The following is a 24,521-nucleotide window of genomic DNA, read 5'->3' as shown; positions in this document are numbered from 1 at the left end:
TGACTGTGACTCTGGGGCCAGAGAGCTGTTAGCCCAGGGCTGACGGGGGAGTGGCAGGGGGTGTGCCCTGTCTGCCCTGCCTGGGGTGCTTGTTTTATGTCACTGGACCTGGCTGAGCTGAGGCCACATGCCGTCAGCTGTCCCTATGTCACTGAGTTTCAGTGAGCTCAGACCAGAGCAGCGCCCAGGGCCACTTTCAGACGCTGGTACCATTGCTGCGTCAACCTTGGTTTCAAATAAATCTCTTCCTGGACAGCAGCCCAGGGATTGGGCCCTCATGTCCTCTCCCAGGCTGATGGCATTGATTTCACGTCCAAAGCCGGTACTTACTGCAGCAAAGTCCTATCTCCAGGGAAATACTGTAATCTCCTCCAATACCATCTGCAGCATGAATCAAGCACTTTCATATTTCTGGTTCTCTCAACACCAGGAGCAACTTTTCATTTCCTCCCTGCTAGTTCCTGTCCCACCACATCCGTACATCAGGTTGTCAATGTCATAAGCCCTAGGTATATTCTGTGCAACCTCCCTCGCATATGAACCACTTCTTTACTGAGAACAGACAACATAACAATGTGGGTGGGTGGGCATCGGCCCATTTTACAGCTAAAGGGTTTCAATAAATGTACATGATGTAGCCCAGCAGGGGTCTTTAGATGGTAGTGGAAGAGGCAGGAGGAAATCTCTTTTGTCTAAATCCTATGACAGAAACACAATCGAACCATCCCTCCTTCCACCGTTTCCTAAAATTGTTGTCACCGTGTGCACTTGGTGTCTTGCCTGTCTGGTGCCCTGGAACAGTGCTGGCCCTCCCAGTCCCAGGTCCTCCGTGGTTGTTCCTGAGAGCGTGGCACGAAGGAATGAATTTGTCACGTCCCCACTGCCTCAGCCCTGATGGTCCCTAGCGAGACAATACGGTCCTGATGGAGGAGGGAGAAGAGTCATGTTTGGGTGGGGACAAGTCCAGGCAGGGGGCTGGTGGGGAGCCACCACGGGGACCACAACAGTGTTGGGATCTGGGACAAGGGGCTCCTTCCCGCCATCACTGCACCAGAGGCCTGGGGCCTCCTCTCTGTGGCACTCTCGCTCCTGGGCACGGAGAATGACACACCCAGGTTGGGCACCTCTGGCACATTCCTCCTTGAGGAGCTTCAGTTTCTTTAGCTGTGACACAGGGCTGGCAGCCCTGCTGACCTCAGGGCCACTCTGACGGGAGGATGCTCAGAAGCCGCTGGTCCTCCCACTGTCCCGGTGTCGAGTCTTCACCTGCACAGCTGGCCAGCTGGGTGGGGCACTACCTACTGCAGGGCTGGAAGGGAGGCTGGAGGCAGAGGTGGGTGCGGGGTGACAGAAGGCACTCGAAACACTTTTCCACTCACCTCTGCCTAGTGGCAGGCTGAGAGTGCTGCTGCTCAAGTCATTTTTAGAGTCCTATCTTTTGCATCCTTGCCCAAGGCAAAGCTCCCTAGGCAGCCCAGTCTCAGGCACCAGCACAGACTGAAGGATAAAGGAGCCTGGTCCTGAGTCGACAAAACATCTCAGAGCTACTGTCCTCCACGGGCCCACAGAAAAGGCAAGGCTGAAGTGCTATCTCCCCAGAACGGAAAGTAAAAATCCGAACGGCTTTACTTTCACAAGCATCCTTGTTGAATGCTCAGTAGTTCACTTTCTTGAAGTAAAGGAAATTCAATACTTTGAGTGAAATCTCTGACGTGGATACCACATGCACAAGCCATTGCTTCACAGAAGAGTTAAGACTTCATAGTCTAAGGGAGGTACTGATAGCTTTGGGTGCTGAGCTCAAACATGCCTGTAATGATACCACCAGTCACGAGCCGTCTATATGAAACCACCATGTGTCATTTACTCTCTCTGCAATTCCATACAGATGTTGGGAGGGGCTGAATGGAAGCACAAACCAAGCAGAAATTTTGTGAAGTTTGCATAGATGTTAAGGCACCAAAAGTAACATGATACCCAACACCCTAAAATAAAAATATTTTATAAAATATAAATCCAAACTCTGAACAGAGTATGAAACACCAAGAAACCAAAGTTTCAGAAGTAACTCTGGAGCGGCTCTCCCAGGACAGCTTCCAGCTGCTGAACGGTCTTTTGGCATTGACGTTCCACTTCTTCACATTCATCTGAAAAATCAGAGTTAAAATGAGTCAGTCCTCCTGCCTCATTATCAAGAGCCTAGTTCCACACGTCTTCCACCTGAGGCACTCAGTCAGAAGACAGAAGGGAAGCACATCAAGAAACAGAAGGCACCGTGAAGCTTCCATGTTCCTCCTGTCTTAGACCTGGAAGCTGAGTAAGAGACTGAAAACAGAGGTACCAGAATAAAAGTTCCCAAGTACTGGCAATGACGCACTCCAGGTTTAAGAAACAAAGGTGAACGTACTTTGTTCAGACAAGCAGTGAATCACGAGTATGAACGCAGTGGCCTAAGTGCCTCCATCGCCCTGCTTCATTCCGTCGGACCTACTGCCACTTCTCGGGCTGCACTGTCGCTCGGCGCCTTCTGTGCCCACGTTCATGCCACACATGCCCGGACCGCCACCCAGTTCCAACTGTCACACTCACTTTTAGTTTGTCAAATTACTTAATCCCCTTAAAGCTGCTAGTTCTTTTCTTTATAAAACGGGTACTGGCATAGACCCGTGCTGAGGACAGTGGAAGTATCTGCGCAGAGCACCGAGCGAGCGCCGCTCGTTGTTACCACAAAGTTGTTCTATGCAGCCTTAACGACCCGAGACATTTTGATATAAGAACCCTACACCTACAGACCAAAACGTTCACATACGAGGGGAAGAAAAAGTAAAGAAGGTCATACCTAATACGTTCCCCCAACACTACTCACAACAGGAACTCTGCCCCCATGTCTGCAGTGGGGGCTGGGGAGCTGGCAGAGGCTCCGAGCCAAGGACTAAACATGCTCACCCCCATTTGCATTATCACTGGGCACACTTTCACAGAATTCCACTGTAATTATTTCTGAACAATTTGGGAATTACCTTCCATCAGTTCAGCTAAGAAAGGAATGGATTCTGGTAGCAAGACAATGTAATTCTCCTTCAGTGCTTCAGCCAGTGCTAGCACAGCGATTAGGGCAGCAAATCGGACCTGAAGGAGACAGCAAGGTGAAGGTTGACGTAAGCGGCTTGCTTTATTTATTACCTTAATATAGAACTTGAGACAAGCTCTTTTTAAACTAACTGTAATTTCACAAGCATTTATTTCAGTTTATGTCCACCCAACATTCATCTTAGGATAGCAGTTTACTTAACAGTTTGGAGCTGACTGCAATACAGGCAACGTGAACTATATGTTCCCGCATGCAAGCCTTTAACATGAAAGCTTTTGATAACATTTTTCTTAAAAAAAAAAAAAAAAAAAAAGAAAATGCCACATACAAACTCAAACATGTCATCCAAGTCAACTGCCCTCAAGTGCACCAGCTGGCCTGGCTGACGCCTGACACCAAGCCAGCAGGACAGTATCCCCAGCCACATCAGGAGGGCCCACCCCAGAGCCCTGACTGTGGTCCCCTGTGGTTGTGTGAGGGGCCCTGTCAGCAGCTCAGGCCATGCCCTTACCTCAGCACTAATGAAAAATACACGCCTTGTGTCACATAAAGTCTGGGAGTTTCTCAGGACTTGACGGTGACAAGGAGCACAAACAGCTATTCGGTTGTGTTAGTGAGCCACATAGTAACAAAAGTTGGGCTAGTCCTCTGACTTTGGATAATTTAAAGAATATTTGGATACAGTAAAGTGGGTCATTTAAAAAACACCTGTAACTACTTATGTTCAATCAGAATTTTCTTGATATTGTGTAATCAAAACAAAATATATTTAATGCAACTTTGTAAAAACTTATAAAATTCGGGGGTTCACCAAAATAGCCTCATTGTTCTCATTATTTCCTAATAAATAAATATTAAATTCTGCTTTGGTCTGACTTCTCCACTGAGGTTCCAGTAAGACAACTAGTTTAAGAAATGGCTCTTCAGTGTGGAATGCTGATCCTCCAAACCTCCACTGGTCTCCCCACGTCAGTGGGTGTCAGCACCACCGCCCCCCGCCGGTTGCTGCGCAGGACCCTGAGCTGAGGCACAGCAGAGACAAGGCACTGCTCTCACTCAGAGGGGTGTCAGGGAACGAGCTCCAAGCACTCATCTCGGGGAGCACGGCAACACTCCAGAGGTGCTTAAAAAGCACAAGGAATCACCTTAAGTCTTTTCGAGGTTTCAAAGCCCACACTCAGAAAGTCTCTGAGTGCTGATGTCACAGACACCGGCCGGGGGTGGGGGCGAGGGGTGGAGGGAGACAGGGGAGGGCTGCTGTTGTTTACAGATAACCTGGAAGTAAAATCCAAAATCTCAAGTGCAAACTTCTGTCAACCACAGCCTGACCTCTGGTCCTAGAAGACAAGTAGCTGAATTTGTCCCACTAGTTACCACGGCCATGCACCTGTGACAGTGTCATGGCTATTTGGGCACCGGTGCTGGTCACCCACAGCTGCTGACCTTGGGTGAGGAGTCTCTCGTCTTCAGCAGAATCTGGTAGTTCAGTGGTTTCCAAAGAGAGTCGTCGGCCATGGCCACTGAGAATTGGGCAATGCACGGAACCAGGTGCTTTGCCACCCGTTCCTGGAACTTCTCTTCTCCTCCCAGCCTGTTTCCCAGCTGTTAAGGGTGAGAAAGGGACTCTGAGCAGCAGGGCTCACTTCTGTTTGAAAGACACCCAAAGTATCAATGACATTCCACTATCCTTCATGACACTAATAGACTCAAAAACCAAGTGCTATCTCTCCAGGAAGCGCAGCTCACAGGGACCCGCAGAGCCCTCAGCAGCCCCTCCCATCAGTGGAAAGTCTGGGGGCTGTTCTTCGCCCCCCAGCATTCTCGATGAAACCAGTTTTTAAAAAATTAAAAACTTAACTGTTATACCTTATGTTCCGCCTTTCATTTAAAAAAATTCAAGAGTAAATCCACAGAAAATGAGAAATCAATTTTGAAATAAATTTTTTGTAAAATAAGAAACAAAAACCTGGTGGCGGGGGGTGGGGGGATGAAGAGGCAAGTGGGGAATAACCCCGCAGATTATTTGGTTACCTGATCCACCAGGGGCATCATCAAGGCTTCTGCTCTCTCTTTACTTAAGAAATGCTGGGTGTCAAAAAGGAAGATTTTATATAAACAGTTCAAAATAAACTGTAATAACAAGCAGCACTTTTCAGGGTCATTTTCAGAGTCAAAAAACGCTTCATCTGTAAGATGGGAGACAGTAAAAATAAAAAAAAAAAGGAGTGTAAGAATTTCACAACTCAACCTCCAGTGTTTCAACTGAACCAGGGGGCAGGCTGAGGATGAAAGCAGAACAGAGAGTGGACAGTCCCTCAGAGGAGCGACCCCTTCTTTAGAGCTCAGCCTCAGGCTCGGCTGTTAATCACTTAGTCTGGCAATTTAAACGACTGGTGTCAAGGAAGTGGCTTACTAGCATCGATGAAGCCATCTTAGTCTAATGTTCTGAAGGCACCGGAGATAACCCAGAGTAATGCCCGCTTTCTGCTTTCTCTCAGCAAGTCAGTGACTTCAGGGCCCATCGCCACTGAGGGCCTGACAGCCAACTACAAAATGGAACCTGCACCCCCCTTACACTCACTGTACTTCCTGGGCCTTGTGTCAGACCCACAGAGCAAGGTGTCAACTGCATGGGAGTCAGCTACCAACCTGTTTTGGAGATGTTCACCTGGTTCAAGGTGTCAGCGAAAGGCTTCACTAAGTGGCCAGCAAACAGAGTAAAGAGCCCTTTCAGTTTGTCAGCAATGCAATCCGCCAAGTTGTAAAATGTCAACAGTCTGTCCTTTGGGCCATCCTCTGTCTTAGCCCAATCAAACAGCTAAGAAGATAAAGCAACAGGATTTTATTCTGCTTATCTTGTTACTCATGTGAGTGCAAAGGACATGTGGAGGAAGGGAGCTTACTTTGAAGAACAGGGGCCTGAATGTGACTTCAGAAAGTTTCACAACCATAGCTACCAGACAGTCAATGATGTAACTTTCTATTTTTCCAACTTCTTCCAGATCATTCTGGGAAAAGAAAAAAAAAAAAAAGAGCTGATTTATTAGGCAGAGTTCTGAGTAATGTTGGTCACATAGCTAATTCTCCTCTGGCTCTTAGCAGATAAGTTTAGGATTTGGAGGAGAGGAAATAAGCTGACCTCAGGGTGCTGTGCCCGGAAGTCTAAGGCCTCCAAGAAAAACGCGGTGAGCTGAGACTGGTGGGAGGCAAGCTCTTCCTTCTTCATGACCCCAATGTGCTCCTGCAAGATGCTCATAAATGGGCCCACGTAGTTCTGCAGTAACATAGCAGAGAGGTCCACCAGTTTAGTGATCCCGGAGTTCACTGAGTGAAAGTGCAGATTTCAGTACCAGATCCTCCTTTCCCAAAGCCTAATACCCAATGGACTCTAACCTGCCAGTGCTTCAGGATTTGCTTGTATGTTTTGTTGATGGCTGGTAGCAGGACGCGCGGTGACAAAGTGGTGGCCAGTGTCTTTTTAAGAGACGTGAGACGGACATTAGCCTGGGAGGCTGCACCCATTTCACTCGTGACTTTCTCCAAATGAATCACCTGTGCAAATATGAAAATAGCGATCAAGGCCTCTATGGGTGCTTGGGGAGACCGTCGGACACACTCACAGAACTCTGGTCACAGTGGTGACCAGAAGTCAACCCAAACGCTAGTGACCAGGAAGAGCTCAGTGCGCGTAAGCTCACAGAGGGTTCCTTTCCAAGCCAACCCTAAACGTCTGTAGGTGAAGACGGATAGATGCTACTTTCCCAGCTGGAGTCAGGGGTGGAGGGAGGTATAAATGGTGCAAGGACAAGGAGCACCTAGGCCCTGATGTTCTCAGAAGACAGGGATCCAGAGATTACGTGCAGAGTCAAGTTCTTCCCTGCTAACAGATCTAGAAAGCTCCCCACAGGTAGAGTTCCTTTCTGTAAATTCCAAGCACTGGCGGCAGCACCTGCGGATTAGTTAAGCCGTTCGCAACAGGCAGTGAAGGCTCCCAACCTCATGAATGGCAAGTGATCAACAGAACAGCGTGAGGGGCCATGCTCAGGCACTTTCTCCTGAAAACGACACTTGTCTGTTGTATCTGCAAGTAGCTCCTGTGCTGAAGCAGACACCTTCCAGCACTGGAAACACACGTGGCCAGTTTCACCAGTTTCTACAAGAAGTAACATAGGCAGCTCTGCCTGCTTATCCCCAAAGATCTCACAGGAGAAAAATTGTAAAATACATTCTGCAAAATCACAAAAGAGACAGGCCTCCTCACAAAGTGATGTCAAATCAATGTCAGGATTAAGCAGGAGGAATGATGAAGTGGAAGAGAAAAAAAAGCACACATTTAGGAATAACAAGCACTTCTTTTCAGAAATAAAGAGTCTTCATGATGAACAGAAACTAAAAACTTAAAGAACAAATAAAACCATTAAGTTTATAATTTTCCCCTTTCCCCTGTTATCCCAAAGAGCACACTATGGTCATGGTGGCTCACCTGTGACAGAACACCTTCCAGGTAGGGGCTGATGAAGTGGGGGAGAGTCTCCACCACCTTCTGCAGGGCTGCTAGAGCACTGAGCAGATAGACCTCACCGGAGACCAGTTCACTGGTGTTTTTCATTGTTGTCAGCAACGAAGGCATCAGGCTAGAAACAAAAAACAAGTTTTAGAGCAACTTTGAGCAGGAACAGAATGGAGAATGGAGTACAAGTTGTTACTAAAATAATCCAACCCTAGTGACCCGTGACATCACTGTGTGTTGTCAGAGCCGACAAAGCGTCGTCCACCTTCTCCCAGCGCCAGCAGTACTGACCCAGCCCTTGCTCTGTGTCAGGCGCTGTGCAAAGAGCCTTCCGAGCTCTGCCCCGCGTTATCCCACAAGGCAGGACTGCCTCGGATTCACAGAGAGCAGAGCTAAGTGACCTGCAAGGCTGCACGGCCAGACACTGCCAGGGCCCCAGAGAGAGGCAGGGGCTTGTGTCCGACTCGATGGCCCCCCAGAAGAGCGTCACCTACTGCTCCCGAATTATAGCTGGTCAAAGGCGAGCAAAAGCTGGGGGACAAGAAACGGTAACACTGATTTTCAGTCTGAAGATCCATCCTTTAGCTAATCTCATTTTACACAACTTTACTTAGGGGCAAAAAAGTCACTCAGGGGTTCTCTTCCAGTTGGTACCAGAACCCCTGTGTGAGGGCCCCACATACCTGGGGAGCTGGGGAATGGCCAGGGCCCCCAGGGTGGAGGCCACCTCTGCCACGCACAGCAGGGCACTGCCCAAGACGTTCTTCTCGTCCTTCTTTTCTGGGGCGATCAGTTTCACCGCAGTGTTCAGCACTGGGACGAAAGGCTCTGGGTTTTCTGCACCAAAATTCTTGCACAAAAGCTTTAGGGTAAACAAAGCTGTCTGTCTGTTTACTGCTTGCTCTTCTGCCCCCTTTTTTCTACGCTGCACAATGGCCAAAAGGACTGGAACCAGTTGTAGGAAATGGTAAACCTGGAGAGGACAGCAAAAAGCCCAAATAATTAAAGCTACAAAAACACTGTTAGTCCACTTTCCACTGCTACTGCTGGATGCCGCCTAAGTGGAGGTCAGGCCGAGAGGCCCTGGGCCACTGGGTTACAAATCAGGACCCTTCTCCACCTGACGGGCTGACCACTAAGCCAATGCATATGTTCTCAGCCAGTTTCTGATTCCTATAAAATGCCCACTGGTTTGGAGGAAGGGTGCATGAGAGCTATTCTAGAGCCAACTAAGGCACAGTATGCCTATATTAAGCAAAAACTCCATTAGGGCTGGAATTCCACTCTAAGAGCTCTTATAACACATATACACACACTCCTATTAGAAATTCTATCCCATTTGAAAACATTCGTATTACAGCACTATATTCAAGGAACAATCTATTTATTTAGATTGTACCATGGAGAAGCTTAAGAGGGGGGTTCATGCAGCTCTCTGACAGAGCGCAGAATGGCGAATGGGTCTGACGCTCAGCCTTCACTTACAGTTTTCTTCTTCCAGGACACTTTCTGCTGTAGCTTGTTGTTCAACAGATCCATTGCTTTCCGGCGGACAGACGGCAGCGGGTTGTCCAGCAGCCCTCTAATCACAGGAATGAATGTTTCTGTGGGCAGCAAGGCGTTGACCTAGAGAGCAGTGTCACATTTAACAATGACAGAAATTAGGAAAAAGGGAAGATCGCCTCAATTAAATTAAGATAGACTTCTGTTCACTGCATACCTTCTTGGTGTCAGGCATTTTCAAACACATTTTCTTCTTTAATTCTTACACTAACCTTTCAGGCAGGCATTACTAATCATGTTTATTGAAACAAACAGACAACAAAAAGAACTGATGCTCAGACTAAGTGAACTGCTCAATGCCATGTGGCCAAGTATTCAGGCTGACTCTGAGTCGTGGCCCTTGTGCTGAGGCCAGCGACACTTCCCAGACACCAGACTCTCCCTAGCAGGCCCTTCTCTCTTATTCTACTTGCACGAAGTGGAGCATTACATTGTATTACATGACTGAACACTCAAAGCATGTCTGTATGAGGCACGTGCTCACATGCTCGACAGGGAAACAACTGTCCTTCCAACAAATTTATTTCTGGTCATCAAGAGATTCTTTTGCAAGAAAAATCTGAGCTGCATTATATCAAGAGAAGCCATTTCTAAGTTTATTCTTAAAACTATGTTAAATCATTTCACAGACAATAAAAACAGCAACAAAGCACAGAAGATGTGGAGAAGCAAGACCCACCTTGTCTAGCATGTCGTAAGCTTTGCTAAGGAGTGCTCGCCAGAACTTCCCAGTGAGCTGGTCTGTGTTCTTCTCCGCAGACTGTGCAACAGAGTTGATGTAGCTGAGGACTGCTTCCAGCAACCTGAAACACAGGAGGCTCCTGAGTCTGTGGAGCTATTCTTCTAGCTTTTTGACAAAAGTTTGAAATTATTTCCAAATAAAAATTGAAATAGGAAAAGTAACATACCTCTGCTCAAGGCCTTTTAAAACTTGAGGGCCACCACTTTCAACTACCTAATTTTTAAAGAAAGCATCATTATGACAGTATGGAAGCTGGTAACAGAAAATCATTTGAGTGGGCACAACGAAACCTCTAAGACTATTCAATTCACACTTCCCACAGCAACTGTTTTCTGACATTACAATTCAATCAGGTTCAGATCTCGCCATCATGTGAAATAACTCTATCTCCCTTTATTTTAATTACATCCCATTAATTATATCCTATAGATGTTTGTAATATCTGTAAAGCACTACCAAGATTCAGAAAAATACAGGAATCAACAATAATCACTTATTGATACCTACTAATTACAAAATGCCAATCTTTCTTGAGCTCTTACCCAACTTTAGGATGACCTATTATGGACACAGGTGTGGTTCCCTATGTACTGCTCCCTAACCCTACTCTCCCCTCCAACCTGAATCTGCTGTCAGTGATACGCCCTTCTGGCAACACTGGATTTCTGAGACCTATATACATGACTTAGGCTGCTCTTGTTCACTCGTTTTAATTGCATGCAGTATCCTCTGTATACACAACTTACTTATTCATTCAGCTGTTGGCAGACATTTAGTTTATGTCCATTTTTTTTCTTTTAGTAACAATGCTGCACAGGAGTGTTTTTGTCTCCTTGAGCGTTCAGACGAGGTTTTGCAGAGCATACACCTGAGAAAGGGAACTAGGCGCCTTCCACACGGCAGGACCCAGCCACATTTTCACAACTCAGCACCCAGCCCTGTGCACAGAAACACCTGTGTCCCCACAGCCTCACCGCCTCCTGCTATGAAGAGGATGTCACAGTCGCATCTTGTTTAACCTACACTGTCCTTCCTACCAGGGAGATGGTTTTTTCATGCAATTTACTGGCCATATGTGATTCCTCCAGAGTGAATGCAGTCTTTGTAGTTGTTCTAAAGGAAACTGATGCTTCAGGATTTATACATAGCAATCTTCCCTTAGTCCGTAGCTTTCATTTCGTTTATGGTGGCTTTCTGTTGAGTCGGTTTTTAAGAAATTCTTCTCCACTCTCTGGTCACAATGATATTCCCCGATTTTCTTCTCAAAGTTCTAAATATTCATCTTCACACTGAAGTTTTTAATTTGCATAAAACTGTCCTTTATTTACAGTGTGAGATCCTTTTTTCCCATGTGGATAGTAAATCGTGCCAGCTGTGGTTGTTGGCTGGGTCTCTCTCCCCACTGCTTTGTGATGCACATAACATTTCTTGCATGCACACCGGTGTGCCCAGGCCATGTTCAGGCCCACTGACCCACCCGACCCCGTCCTTGGCAAGCCTGCCGTACGGAGCAGCGTCTACAGCCCATCCAGCAAGCTTGCCGAACTATCAGTTCCGTAAGTATTTTAATTTTTTTCTGATTCTTACACTTCTTCTTTTGCCAAAAAGCAACAATGACAGAGGGCATCCCTGCCCCATACTGGACCAGTCACCCCGCTGACGCCGATCGTGAGGCTCAACGCAACGACAGGGGCCGATGGCTCTCTCTGGCCAAGGAGTTCCATCCACCTTGCAACGCTGTTAAATCACGAGCAGGCATTGGCTGCCTGGAACCGTTTCCCGTGACCATCTCAGTGCTCAGTTTCCTCTCTGGCTCTGCTCCAGCGGTGACAGCAGATACACAATGTGGACATCTCCGTGAAACTGCTCTGTGCTCCGGGCCATGATCCTTCTTCCTCTCGCTGTTTCTTTGTTCCTTCGTTTTGTTTCTGCGTCTCCTTCTTTCACTCGTTGTTTGAAGTTTAACACACAAACAGGAAGGCACACGAGTCCTACATACAGAGTTCACTGTTTCAGGTGAGGAGCAGCATGTCACAGCATCGCAGAACCCCTTCCTCCCCACACAAACATGATCATTACCTCTAAAACCCGAGTTGTTTCGCTGTTTTTGAACTAGAATCACAGGATGCATTGTTTTGTGTCTGCCTTTTTCCCCCTCAATATTGTGTTTATAAGGGTCATCAGGTGGCATCTCACTCAGGTTCACCTATATGTGTCCCTTTATGGCAACATTTCATCAGTCTGTTATTGAGGGACACTCGGATGTGCCAGTTCTGGACTCCCAAGAACATTCCGTGACGTCTCCTGGTGCAAGGTCCTGCATTTCTATGGGGTGTCCACCACTCAAGGACAGAAGTACTGAGTTATCAAGCTTCTGTAAACACAACCTTAGCGGATCATGCCAAACATTTTTTCATGGTGAACTGTACTATTTTTTCTATTATCTTAAAAGGCATTCCTCATGTTAATTGCCAAGCTCTTTTTACTAGTTTAAAGCACTATTCCCTTAGAAAAAGCCAAAGCATTGTATCACAAACATATCTAAAAAACACATCACCTTTCTGATAAAATGACTGGAGGCCATAAGCTGGGACATAAAGGACACTGACAAGAATTTAAAATGCCGCAGCTGCTTGCTGGTGTGAGTGTCCACGTTAAAAACTGGAAGCATTTCCTCTTCTGATGCGCTCTTATTAGACATGGCTTTGGGAGTGGTTTCTGAAAAAGAGCAACAAAACAAGTGACCACACTCATCTTTGATCTGAATCGTTAGTACAGATACAGATGAATGGGACGTAATTTCCAGAAAGATACTTATTAATCTATTACACTCAGTTTTCTCTCTTCTAAATTACTGAAAGACATGAATATAAATACCAAAAGAAATAAACAAAAAGTGAGGACAACTGAGGCAAGCAAATGGAAGACAGAAGTATTATAAAAGGAGTCTTTAACTGTTGACTCCACACTCAATTTCTGAAGCCTTGGGGCATTTACTTCGTTGCCCACAACAGACTGAAATCTTTAACATTTAACTCTAAAAGGCTGAAGATGTCCTAATGCTTTGTAGGATCCCATGTTCAAACGGGTTTTATATAAAATGGTTGGGCCCTGGCTGGGTGACTCAACTGGTTAGAGCACTACCCTGTACGCTGGAGTTGCAGGTTCGATCTCCAGTTGGGGCACCTATGGGAGGGAACCACTCAGTGTCTGTCTCTCCCTGACTTCCTCTCTCTCTAAATCCAATAAACACATCCTCAGGTGAGGATTAAAAAAACGGCTAGGGTGCAATGGTTAGAGTCCAGGGTGGGCTACTTAAAAACCACTGTTCTGGGGAGACTCAATCTGAAGACTCCTTCCTTCGCACATCACCACCACACATAGTTCTCTAGCCGCCTTCCAACGTCCCTGAGCTGACTGAGATGAGGCAAGTCACTGCTGGCCAAGCAGGGAAGACAGGGCCAAGGGCTGGCCACACAGAAAACAGTCCTCACAGAGTCCTTAGACCCTTTTTTGGAATGTACCTCACTGCTCTGCTCTGAAGAACAGAGAACTAGCATGCAACGCATCAAGCCAATGTCATTGGTGCTGCAAATTTTCTTTGAGATACCTATACACAGTAAAAGTTTAATATTTAGTTACCACTGCTATTGTAACTATTTGCTTTTCTTCTTGTAAATGTCTTCAGAGATATTTTAATGGGAAGCTAAGGTACAGCTAATAAGGCCCTGGTAATCTGCTGTCATTTTACCCTAATTCATCCTAGACACTGGTAACACTCCTCAGCCAACACATCAGTGCAGAGGCACAGAGCTGGAGAAGAATGGTCGGCAGAAATCCTACTAAATACAATACCCTTTCTTTCTGTAAAGATTTGAGAAGGTACACAATCATATGCCCAAATGAAAGTCACTAACGCACTTTAAAAAATCCCTCCTCGAGGCGCTGTCTGGGTTCTAAGTATCACCTGCGGGGTCTCGGAGTCTGCACCCCCAAGCTTTCAGGCCCCAAGGTAACTGCTGTGCATTTAGGCTCACCTTCTTTTTCCTCTGGCAGCTTTGTCAAGTACTGGAGGACATTCATCAAGCTCTGTATCTGATGCTGGACACTGAATTCACAACAGACTAAAATCCAAAATTCAGTGTCTGCTTCTAAAATAGCGTCCTGTGTAAAGAAGAGACATAGGTAATAACACTGAACCTATCAAATTTGTCCACTAGTAAGTACGGATGAGGGAAATGTCTTAAAAATATTTCTTAGCACACGAAGTCACTGCCTACAGTCACAAGTATCACCAGAGGAATGAGCTACTGCGCTCCTTACAAAAAAGCCAATTTATGAGAATTACATGGGCATAATGCCAGGATAGCAGCAAGTGCACATACTGCTTTATTAAGAGCAGGTCTAGACCTGTGACGTCACCTAAAAACAGGCCTGACCCCTAAGCTCTATCCTCGTCTATCCCGACAGGGCTCCTCAAAGCAACCACGGTGTCTTTTCAGCAATCTGACACGCCTCCCTTTCCTCATGAAATGCCTTCAAAGTCACTTTCAAGTTTCAAGTTTAATCACTTTACAGCTGCACTCTGTCAGGCTTAAAGCAGAACCACCCAGCAGGATACCAGACCTGCTTCTAGAAAAGTGAAACCACTCTCAGGAGATGTCTGCTGCTACTGTGGAATTCAGAGTCATGGGCTCTGTAAACAATTTTAAAGAATGACAAAGGCATCTTTAAAAGTGGTTCTGAGCAAGCACTGTGAAATAATGCACATTAACCACTGCCAGACCTATTTAAGCTGGAAAATACCATAAGGTTTGTGTGAAACATCATCATTTCTTTCTTACCCCCAACCCTACATTCTGACCTTTTCTCCACAGGCAGCCGCCAGCACTGTTTTAGTGACATACTGCTCAAACAGTAAGACGAGGAGGACCCAGAGGAACCTTTCTGCACCAAGTGTGTCAACGAGCTGAACAAGGACGGGAAGGCGCCTGTGCTCTGGGACGTGGGGCAGCGCGTCCACAAACACATTCATGATTTTCACCACGATGTCTTCCACGTTTCTTGTAACTTCTACAGAGTCTCCACCATCAGACTGCGGAGTGGCAAGCAGGGTCAGTGAGCAGAAACAAGTAACCCTCCCACAAAACAGGCTTTAAGTGGATAGGACAGGCCTTCATGTGTGCCCAAAGTTATCAAAAGAATTTGCATAATCAAAGACCGATCGGTAAACAGTCAGACTATAAATTTTGTCCCAGGCAGGATTTGGCCCTGAGGGGAACACAAAGTGTAGGATGTGAGCCCTTCCCCAAAGGAGGCTCATCAGAAATAAGACACGATGTAAAGAGCTAACAGGAAGCACTAAATGGCAAACACCTAATACCAGGCACTGAGAGCAAGTCTGCTCTCTGGACGTCTGAGAAGCTGCAAAAATGAAGCCAGATTTGTGTTGTACTCAAGGAGAATGGGGACAACTGAGAAAAGAGAGCACAGAAAGGCCCACAGCTCCCTGCTTCTTTCAGAATAAAGTTCAATCCATTCTACTCTGGTATTGGTGTTCAAAACAGAGCTGTTCAGTGACTACAAAGACGGGTGTGTAAGCCAGGGCCCCTTCCCCGTCTTGGTTCGCTGCTCTCCACCAAGTCAGCTATGTTCCACGCTCCATACCCTGGGCACGTTCCAGGACTGTGCCTCTGCTTGCGCCACTGACGGCTCTGCCGTCACCGTGCAAACCTGACCCTTCCTGCATCCACCCCCACTTCACACTTTGTTTCTTCCATAGCTCTGGGGTCAGCCTGGCCGCTAGTCTGCACTCTTCAGCACTCATCTATTCTACCAGCATATATGACATCAAGGCAGTTATTTTTCTTTTTTTATATAAATGTGTCCTAACTCGCTAACATGTTAAGACATGGCGGATACCAATCTAATACCAAGATCAAAAGGAGACAGTGCCGAATATGGTCATCCCTGGAATGGTCAATCAGTAACAAAAGACCAACAACAATGGAGATAAACAAAAAACTCAAGTAGATGACCAACCTCTTTCATCTCCGAGGCCACTTTTTAGTTTCAAATTGTCCACTCCTTACTGGCAGAGACTACGTCTCACTCATCTCTTTGAGTGCTTAGCTCTCAGAGAGTGCTGGGTTAATGTCTGTTGAATTGCATATTAACAACTTTGCCATTGTAGCTCTAAAACTTCCTATCTTCATCGACCTACACAAGGGTATTATCAAAATGATGCAATGTCCTGAAATACACAGTAAATGTAAATTCACTTTGTCAGAATAATGTCAAGACACTTTCGTAGCTACACCCTTGTAGAATGCATGTTTATTTATATTCTTGGAAAAAACATTATATCCAAGATTACTTCTTAACTTCACTACCTAAAATTTAAGAGGCACAAATATCTAAGCATTTCAGGAAGGCTTTTAAATGTCATTCATTTACTGCTGCTTGAATTTCATACTATGTAAAATTTTAAAAGTAATACTAATGACGGAATAAAGACAGCTTACCTGAATAAGTGCTGGAATAACCATTTTCACTGTCTTATTAATAACTTGAAAACTATAAGTATCATCTAGACGCATGACGTTGGCTCCCATGAATGTAAAAATGGACATAATATTGTGCAGAACTTTATCCTGAAAGAAAATACATCTGTCAACATTTTCTATTTTAAACACATCAAATATCAATGATTCATTATAACTCAGCAATGAGAAACAACACAGTTTTAAAATGGGCAAAGGATTTGCAAAGATTTTCCCTAAGATAAGCAAACAGTAGTCAATAAGCCCAAGAAAAGATGCTCAACACATTAGTCATCAGGGAAATGCAAGACCCACAGGCTCCCCTGCACACACACGGGGATGGCTGTAACGAGACAGAGGGACAACAACATGGAACAGTGAGGGTGTGGGAAACGAGAACCCTCACACACTGCTGCTGGGCGCAGAACGGTACGGCTGCTTTGGAAAATAGGCTGGAAGTTTCTCAGAAAGTTAAAATTAGCAAATTCCACTCCAAAAAGAATGGAAAACATGTTCACACAAATCTCATTTATAAAGGTCCTCGGCAGCATAATTTTACCATAACAGCCAAAAAGTGGAAACAGCTTCAATACCCTTCATATACACACAAATGAAATATTTAGCCATCAAGAGGAACACTGATTCAAGCTTCAACACCACTGACTCTTGAAAACACCACGCTACCTACGTGAAAGAAGTCAGACACAAAGATGGCTACATGTTCTATGATTCCATTCACAGACAACGGTGATGGCGAGAGAACAGGGAGTGCGTGCTAACGGGGCACGCAACTGTTTTGGAACCAGATGATTATGATGGTGATACAACTTTGTGAAGAGAGTAAAACCACTGAAGTGTACACTTTAAATGGGTGAATTTTATGGCACAAACTATACTGCAATAAAAAATATCCATGATTCTTAACCATTTCTGGATTATCAAGTCCTCTTGAGAGCTACTGACTTTCTTTCCTGGGGAAAAAAAATCCCATGCACAAAAACCTTGCCCATGATTTCAGCAGATCAAAAGACCCCCTCACACTCACAGGGAGCCCCAGGTTAAGAGCCTGACATAAATCTCCCCTGTGAAATTTCAGTCTCTCCAAAATCCTTTAAATCATGTGCTTCTATAAGGGACATGATTTCTTTAACTGACATAGGTCATAAGCAAATTAATTTTAAGTCATTGGTTGAGAGCTTTCCGGGGACTGGTGGGGACAGTTGTTGTTTCCAACACTGACCCCACCACTGATCAGTGTCAGGGGCTGGACTGCGCTCGGTGCTGACTACACCGTCCAGTCGTGTCCTCACGGTCACCCTGTGAGGAAGGTTACTGTTATTCCCACTTCACGCAGAGGAACTGAAGCCTAGCAAAATCCACCCCAGCTGGTGAGAGCAGGGCTGAGAGCCCACCAGCACTCTAAGATCCCCGAGTCCACTGCACTCAAACCAGGGACCACCCCTGCACGTCCACAGGAGGCAGACGTATCTGCTGACACCCTTCGCCACTTGTACTTACGGGAAATATTCCGGCCACAGTCCCCAGAAGTAAAAGGGCGTGGTGATGGGTCTGAGGCATCTCTGAAACGCGGATGCACTGAACGATCAATTCCACATTGAACTTCTCCTCATCTAGAATGTCTACAGTGGGGAGAAGTGAACAACCTCTAAGTGGCAGGCACAGTTCTACCCAACGTGGACAGCTCTCCCACCCTTCCCCTCCAACAAAGCACCCAAGCCCACACGCACCTTTTGGTATTCTCCCGCCATCTGGAGAGAGTTTTTGGCAGATGTTGAGCAAACAACTGAGAATTAACTGTTTGGTGTATTCCATGTTTCCCTGCTCTGGTGGCAGAGGCTCTAAACACCTGCAGGACCCCAGAAGAGAAACGAGGGGATGTGAAAGTTGTACGATGTCAGTGACATACCAATGACCCCTGTCTAGAACATATATTAAGGGATGACTAAAATATCAACATTAACCATCAAGTCTATACACAAGAGGGAAGGTTTCTAACTCTAACTTCTTTCTCATACAGGCAGGTGCTCATATCAGATTACCTCTTCTCTCGACTGCACTTTCCATCAACTATTTGGACTCAGAATCACTTTGCTTTTCAGATGAAAGAACACATCCACAATTCAATGGCACACATTATGGCTAATCTATCCAATAATTTACACCTAAAAAACCACAGTGGATGTCACTCTGTATCTTCAAATGTAAGCAAAGCTGCTCCAGGGACCTGGTGTTGAAAGTTAAGAAGCCATAAAAAGATGAAAACTGCCATTTGCAACAACAGAGGGACCCTGAGAATATTATGCTAATAAAAATAAGTCAGAAAAAGTGAAGAGTCATATAATTTCACTCTTATGTGAGATTTTAAACTGAAAATCATACACACAGACAACGGCATGGTGGTAACCAGAGAGAAGGGGGGTGGTGAAGCAGTAACAAGGGCCAAATACATGGTGACATACGAGGATTTAACTTTGGGTGGTGGGCACACAACTGAATATACAGATCATGTATCGCCTGTATGATCTTACTAGCCACTGTCACTCCTAAAAACTTAATAAAATAAAAACTAAAAATACATAAATAAATAAAGTTAAGAAGGGAAGGAGGCCATAAGGTGAGTGAGTGGTTATTTACCACACAGCACAGGACAAGTCAGTTTGGGGCACTGGCAATGGGCACCTAAAACCATTCTTTTAATCTTCAACGACAGCTCTTAATTTTATAGACCAGTGAAGCAAGAAAAGGAACGTTAAATGAAATGAGATAAGGAGGACTTAGAAGGCCCTTTCTCCTCGACCACAGGCGGGGTCACTACCTTGACAGCAGGCTGAAGAGCGTCGGTATCAGGACCTGAGGGTTTTTGAGCTTCTTTTTGTGCTGCAGCAATTCTAGGATGAGGGTCACTCTTTGCCAGTAAGAACCTCCAACTTCCTGAACAGATTCTAGGTCTTGTGATTTTCTGGGAAACAGATATAACAACAAGTTGGAAAAACAGTTACCATCAGTGCTAAGAAAGAGATGCAACTGGCTAGGCCAAATTGATGGGTATGGAAGAATCAGCGGTTTCTCAACACGCCTGGCCCGGGCCGCAAGCCCCCCTGCAGTCGCAGCCTTACTTCTGCTGCATTTTCTGCCTCCTCGTTTGCTGAATCGTGCCCAGGGACTTAGTCTTCTCCGGTGGCTCCAGTTCTATTCTAACTTGTTCTGCATTAACAGAAATCTAAAATAAAAAGAAAAAATGGTAATGATGTAACTCACGGGATAAAATTAGAGCAGTGAACACTGATGAGAAGAGATGCACTGAAACATCTACGTTCGTTCTTATGCCTCCCTACAACTCCAGAGCCCAGGCCGATCCCCAAAGGCAAGCACCACTGAAAACTTCTTATGTGTTCATTTGGAAATTTTACCTTTGTGGACAGATGGATAAAGATTTAAAAAACAAAAACACAGGAGCATATGATACGCACTGCTCTGTGCCTTCATTTGTTTCACTTAATTTATCTAAGAAATCTAAATAAATAATGTTAAAACCCTGCTGAACAATATTTTTACCTTTTTGTAATGTTTCCCTTGAAAACACAACAGAACAGAACTAGGTGGCTATTCTAATGTGCAGCTAGGTTTCGGGGTACATTCAGACCAACAAGCAGGCGCTCAGAGCCATTGTGCATGCACCATTAGACAACCCCCGGAGGCAGGCACAGCAAGCTGGGACCAGCTGACACCAGCCCTGTGCATTCCCACCCCTGCCCCAAACAGGCAGATCCCCTAACCCAAGGAAATTCCAAACTCACACACACCCCCTAACTGATTAAAACCAGGAATAGTTCATGCACTAAAAATATAGATGAAGACTTCTCATTTTGATTTAGCACTTCTCTACAACCACATTTTCTGTGATTTTGTTAATGGTTACATTTGCCTTTCTAAAAATATTGTACAATGGAGGATAGTTAAACATGGTGTTACTTTGAAGAAAACAAACATTAATAAATTACAAACCGTTGCAACTTACCCCTTTAAAAACACTGCTAATAGTCTGAGCACAATGTGTATTTTTACAGTTCACTAATAAGTCAAACAACATGCGCAAAAGCTTCTGCTGAACTTTTTCATCTGATATAGCTGCAAAAAATGGCTTTGTAATCTAGAGGGAGTAGAAAAAAGGCCATTGAGCTCAATGAACAAACCTGATTTCCAAAAACAATCTTTTATCATTCTCTCACAATGTAAAACTGTTCCCAATTTTATCAGTTAAAATGCAATACTTCTTAATGACCCACGTACATCATTCAGTCTTGCAAAATGGGTCAAATAAATCAAATTCCTCTAACACATGTCCAGTCCACTTCATCTTCTCCAAGTAAAACATTACACATTTTTTCAAGCTTGCATATGCTTTAGGTTTCTGAAAGAAATCACTGACCTTTTCTAAGGCTGTAATCTGAACGGTGGGCATTCCTGAAAAAAGTTCCTTTGTTGTATGCATGGCTTTTATAAATATATCCAAACTCTTTGGGTCCTTATGCAAAAGAGAAGCTGAATATTCATTGTATTTCCCCAGAGCGAGATGCAAAACAGTGGCTTCATCTTTCGAGACAGCTGTGGGCTGCTTCTCGATCTTTTCCAACAGTTGTTCAACCACAGGCAATAGCTGAGAAAGCACCATCTGAAGCGTAGAGAAGTTATTAGTAAATAGTTATTACACCGACATGCTTTTACTTGCTTTAACAAAGACCTCCAAAGAAATTATGTTAGAAGACTGGGAGCTTAACCTGGAGGAAAAAAAAAACCCCAACAATGAAGAGCTCTTGGACGTCAGATGACTATTAATCCAACTGAGCACTCAGGTACCTTCTGACAGTTTTATCTGTAATGGTCAAAAGCTCTAAACCCTTCAGAGATGAATGGAGAAATCTGTCAAGTGTCCCAAGACCTTTTGAAAACAGGAAATACAAACTAAACTGAAGGTATGGACTACAAAAATTTTAGCTTTTGAAAAGCTATAAATTTTAGCTTTTTCTAAAACATTGCATACTTTCCCAAACAATGTTTCCAACTTGATATAATTAGTGTATGTATGCAGCCTTTAATAACTAAATCAGGTGCCAGCAAAATGTGGCTCGTGGGCCAGAGCCAGAGGACGTCTGCTTTGTACAGCTTGCTTCCTGACACACAGCCAGGCCTGTTTGTTACCTGCTGTCTCTGCTGCTACCACCTTGCAAGGCAGAGCTGAGCAGCCGCCACAGATTGTATGGCCTGAAGAGCCTAAATTATTTACTACTTGGTCCTTCACGGAACAGGATGGTCAATTCCTTTTTTTTTTTTCTTCTTTTTTTAAAAATATTGTACTTATTTATTTTTAGAGAGAGGGGAAGGAGGACAAAGAAAGGAGTGAAACATCGTGGTGTGATTGCCTCTCGAGCGCCCCCTACTGGGAGCCTGGCCTGCAAACTAGGCATGTGCCCTGACTGGGAATCAACCTTGCGACCCCTAGGTTCGCAGACCAGCACTCCATCCATGAGCCACCCCGGTCAGGGCCAAGATGGTCGATTCTTAAACTAGAGCAGGAATGACACAGAGCTAAGAAATGCCATCTGTTTGCTCCCACCAGGAGAATTCAACCAAATGGTTTCCACCCCATTGTACCCATGTCAGTAAATCTCCACGGTATAGTCAGACTGAGGCTGGTGAGGCACACAGGCAGGTGGACACCAGGACCAGCAAGTCGTCCCCTGTCCCCAGCACAGCTGTCACATGAACTAGACTCTCATAACCTCTCTCTGTACCACAGGTTTCCCTGACAATGCAATGAAAGCTATGGATCTCTTCCCAAAAAGTATGCAACCACATACATTTAAAAAGTGAGCAAATGGTTTTGAAATGTGCAGAGTCTTTGAGGGGGGACATCCCCCCCAAAATGAAATTTACTTATAAGAAATTGGGTATTTACTCTTACATGTTTCAACTTCGATCATCTTTAAAGCACTCTTCATTTGATGCAATACACCTATCAAGACCTTTTTTCCACTGCTCTGAACAGTTTTTGAACTCATCAATTTTGATGCCTTCATAGTGCCTCTGCCATTTTTTGTTTCACCTCTTCCACATTGGCAAACCATTTCCCCCAAAGTGGGGAAACAAAACAAAGTCACTCAGGGCAAGATCAGGTCAATAGAGACAGTGGGGCATGGGGGTTATGGTGTTTTTGTTCAAAAACTGCTGAACACTCAGCACAGTGTGGGCAGGTGTGCTTGTAAATTACCCATCGTGAAATGGGCAAATGCACTGAGTCTCTAAAAAAATTTCACTGAAGCTGAATCAGCCTCTCACAATGATGCCTGCTTGTACACCGATCCAGATAGGTTCCTAGAACACTCACCTAGTGGGAGAAGCCTCTACCACAAGGGCCCACCCTCCAGAAGATAATTACAGGGTTTTTTTAGGTTCCCCATCGTATGTCCAATTGCCTCGTGGAGGATTTTCACCAGAACCGATGCAGCCCTGCAGTTTTTCCGAGGCACAGCTTTCATGTTTTTCCCCATGTGATTTTAAAGGCCATTTAAAATCAGGTCAGTGATTAGACAAAGATAACACACAACTTTAAAATGGAAAGAAACTCACCAATATTTGCCTTTTGTTTCCTATCTCTCCTCCTCCACCGCAACGCTTCCTCTCCCAAATTAGTAAGGAAAGTTTCACTGAGTGCACCTATGCGCCTTTGCCTGTGCCCTGCCCGTACAGCAGCGGTTTCGATGGCCCGCAGTGACACCCCACGGAGCGCGGCCCCCCAACACTGCACTCACCTCACTGTCAACTCCCTGGAGCACTTTCATCAGATCTTTGGCAACATAAGACGGGCAACTAGATACACAATAAAGCAGGTTCTTCAAAGTTTCAGACAACTTCTGATAAGATTTCAGTTTCTTTTCTCTCTGCAGTTCCTCAAATAAAGTAGCCAAATCCTAGCGTACCAAAAAAGAAAATAAAAAAGATAAAAAAAGATAAAAAAAGAGTTAAGCAACCCTAAAGGTTATATGTACTAATTATGGAGGGTCACTCTTTATTTCCCCTTGAAACTTTAATAGGCATGGACATTGGTCCCCCTCAGTTGGCTTCCTCTCTAAAACCGAACACTGGTCTACCAGCAGCTGCCTTTTAAAATTGGGGACGAAGATGTGCAGATATTGACCTATCAGTTTCTAAATTCAGAGGATGAATGCAATCACAATCCCTGAAAAGCACAAGTCAAGAAAGGAGGAAACCACTCCTGTGTATACACACGACCCTCCACGCTGGGAGGTACCTGAAGGATGTAGGTGGCGTCTGAGGTGACTTCCTCTGTTTTGGGCACCACGTGCTCTATCACCATGTGGAACGGGGATGCCACTCCGCTGAGGGCCTGCAGACAGTGAACAGCCGCCCTCCGGACCTCCTTTATGGGGCTTCCCAGGTTAAGCAGTAGAGACGCCACCACTGAAACCAAAGGAAAAATATTTAAGTATCAATTTAAAAAATGGAAACAGTACAAAATTTAAACAGTACCCAAAACTTGATGACAAGTTTTACTCCCAACTTGAACTCCCTCTCCAAAGACCACTCACTGTCTATTTGTTTACTCTCTAGAAAAGCGCCAGATATACGCTGGTAAATCCTTTTGGAAAAGCACAAATAAGAGGACAGTATAGATACACCCTTCTGCAGAAACTCCTGTCATGTCTCAAAATATGCTGGCAGTGTATGCCACACAAAACTAAATTAAAGCATTCTTTTCAAGTTGTACGGGTCTCCACTGATTTTCTGTATTTTTAAAACTAGTACCCAACTGGAGGAAGTGTAGGTGGTTTATAGACTTTTGCCATTAAAACTGCAAACGCCCTGGCACATACACCCTTGCACGTGCATAGGGAGGAAGTTAACCACTTGTACATCGTGCGTGCAAAGATTTTGTCCTGCATTGATGTTTATTGTGACTTTGCTTCAAGGCAGAAATTTTAGTCCATCTTCTCTCCTACTTTTGTATGTTGCTTGGAAAGGCACTCCCCACTC

At 45.0% G+C, this 24,521-nt stretch overlaps 1 protein-coding gene across 1 annotated transcript in view; it reads right to left on the bottom strand.

Moving 5' to 3' along the window:
* Window positions 1-2,008: 2,008 nt before the first annotated feature.
* The window catches only part of HEATR1 (HEAT repeat containing 1), a 46,499-nt gene continuing 23,986 nt past the window's right edge, over window positions 2,009-24,521 (bottom strand). The window contains exons 21-45 of the mRNA XM_054584736.1: window positions 23,779-23,948; window positions 23,279-23,437; window positions 20,899-21,141; window positions 20,488-20,619; window positions 19,586-19,689; window positions 19,285-19,428; window positions 18,197-18,315; window positions 17,967-18,088; window positions 16,431-16,559; window positions 14,771-15,001; window positions 13,944-14,070; window positions 12,464-12,624; window positions 10,073-10,119; window positions 9,844-9,967; window positions 9,087-9,227; window positions 8,285-8,574; window positions 7,575-7,725; window positions 6,485-6,643; window positions 6,231-6,365; window positions 5,995-6,099; window positions 5,741-5,909; window positions 5,123-5,277; window positions 4,535-4,693; window positions 3,021-3,129; window positions 2,009-2,147 (exon numbers count right to left, since the gene is read on the bottom strand). Of these exons, the coding sequence (XP_054440711.1) occupies window positions 2,059-2,147; window positions 3,021-3,129; window positions 4,535-4,693; window positions 5,123-5,277; window positions 5,741-5,909; window positions 5,995-6,099; window positions 6,231-6,365; window positions 6,485-6,643; window positions 7,575-7,725; window positions 8,285-8,574; window positions 9,087-9,227; window positions 9,844-9,967; window positions 10,073-10,119; window positions 12,464-12,624; window positions 13,944-14,070; window positions 14,771-15,001; window positions 16,431-16,559; window positions 17,967-18,088; window positions 18,197-18,315; window positions 19,285-19,428; window positions 19,586-19,689; window positions 20,488-20,619; window positions 20,899-21,141; window positions 23,279-23,437; window positions 23,779-23,948 (3,674 nt within the window). The 3' untranslated portion in view covers window positions 2,009-2,058. The remainder of the gene's footprint in view (window positions 2,148-3,020; window positions 3,130-4,534; window positions 4,694-5,122; window positions 5,278-5,740; window positions 5,910-5,994; window positions 6,100-6,230; window positions 6,366-6,484; window positions 6,644-7,574; window positions 7,726-8,284; window positions 8,575-9,086; window positions 9,228-9,843; window positions 9,968-10,072; window positions 10,120-12,463; window positions 12,625-13,943; window positions 14,071-14,770; window positions 15,002-16,430; window positions 16,560-17,966; window positions 18,089-18,196; window positions 18,316-19,284; window positions 19,429-19,585; window positions 19,690-20,487; window positions 20,620-20,898; window positions 21,142-23,278; window positions 23,438-23,778; window positions 23,949-24,521) is intronic.

This window comes from Pteronotus mesoamericanus, unplaced genomic scaffold (genome assembly GCF_021234165.1).
Source record: "Pteronotus mesoamericanus isolate MK-2021 breed Mesoamerican mustached bat unplaced genomic scaffold, CSHL_Meso_final contig_120, whole genome shotgun sequence".
In the NCBI taxonomy this organism is placed as follows: domain Eukaryota; kingdom Metazoa; phylum Chordata; class Mammalia; order Chiroptera; family Mormoopidae; genus Pteronotus; species Pteronotus mesoamericanus.
Note: the sequence above shows the minus strand (reverse complement) of the source record. Positions and strands in the feature narration are given on the sequence as shown.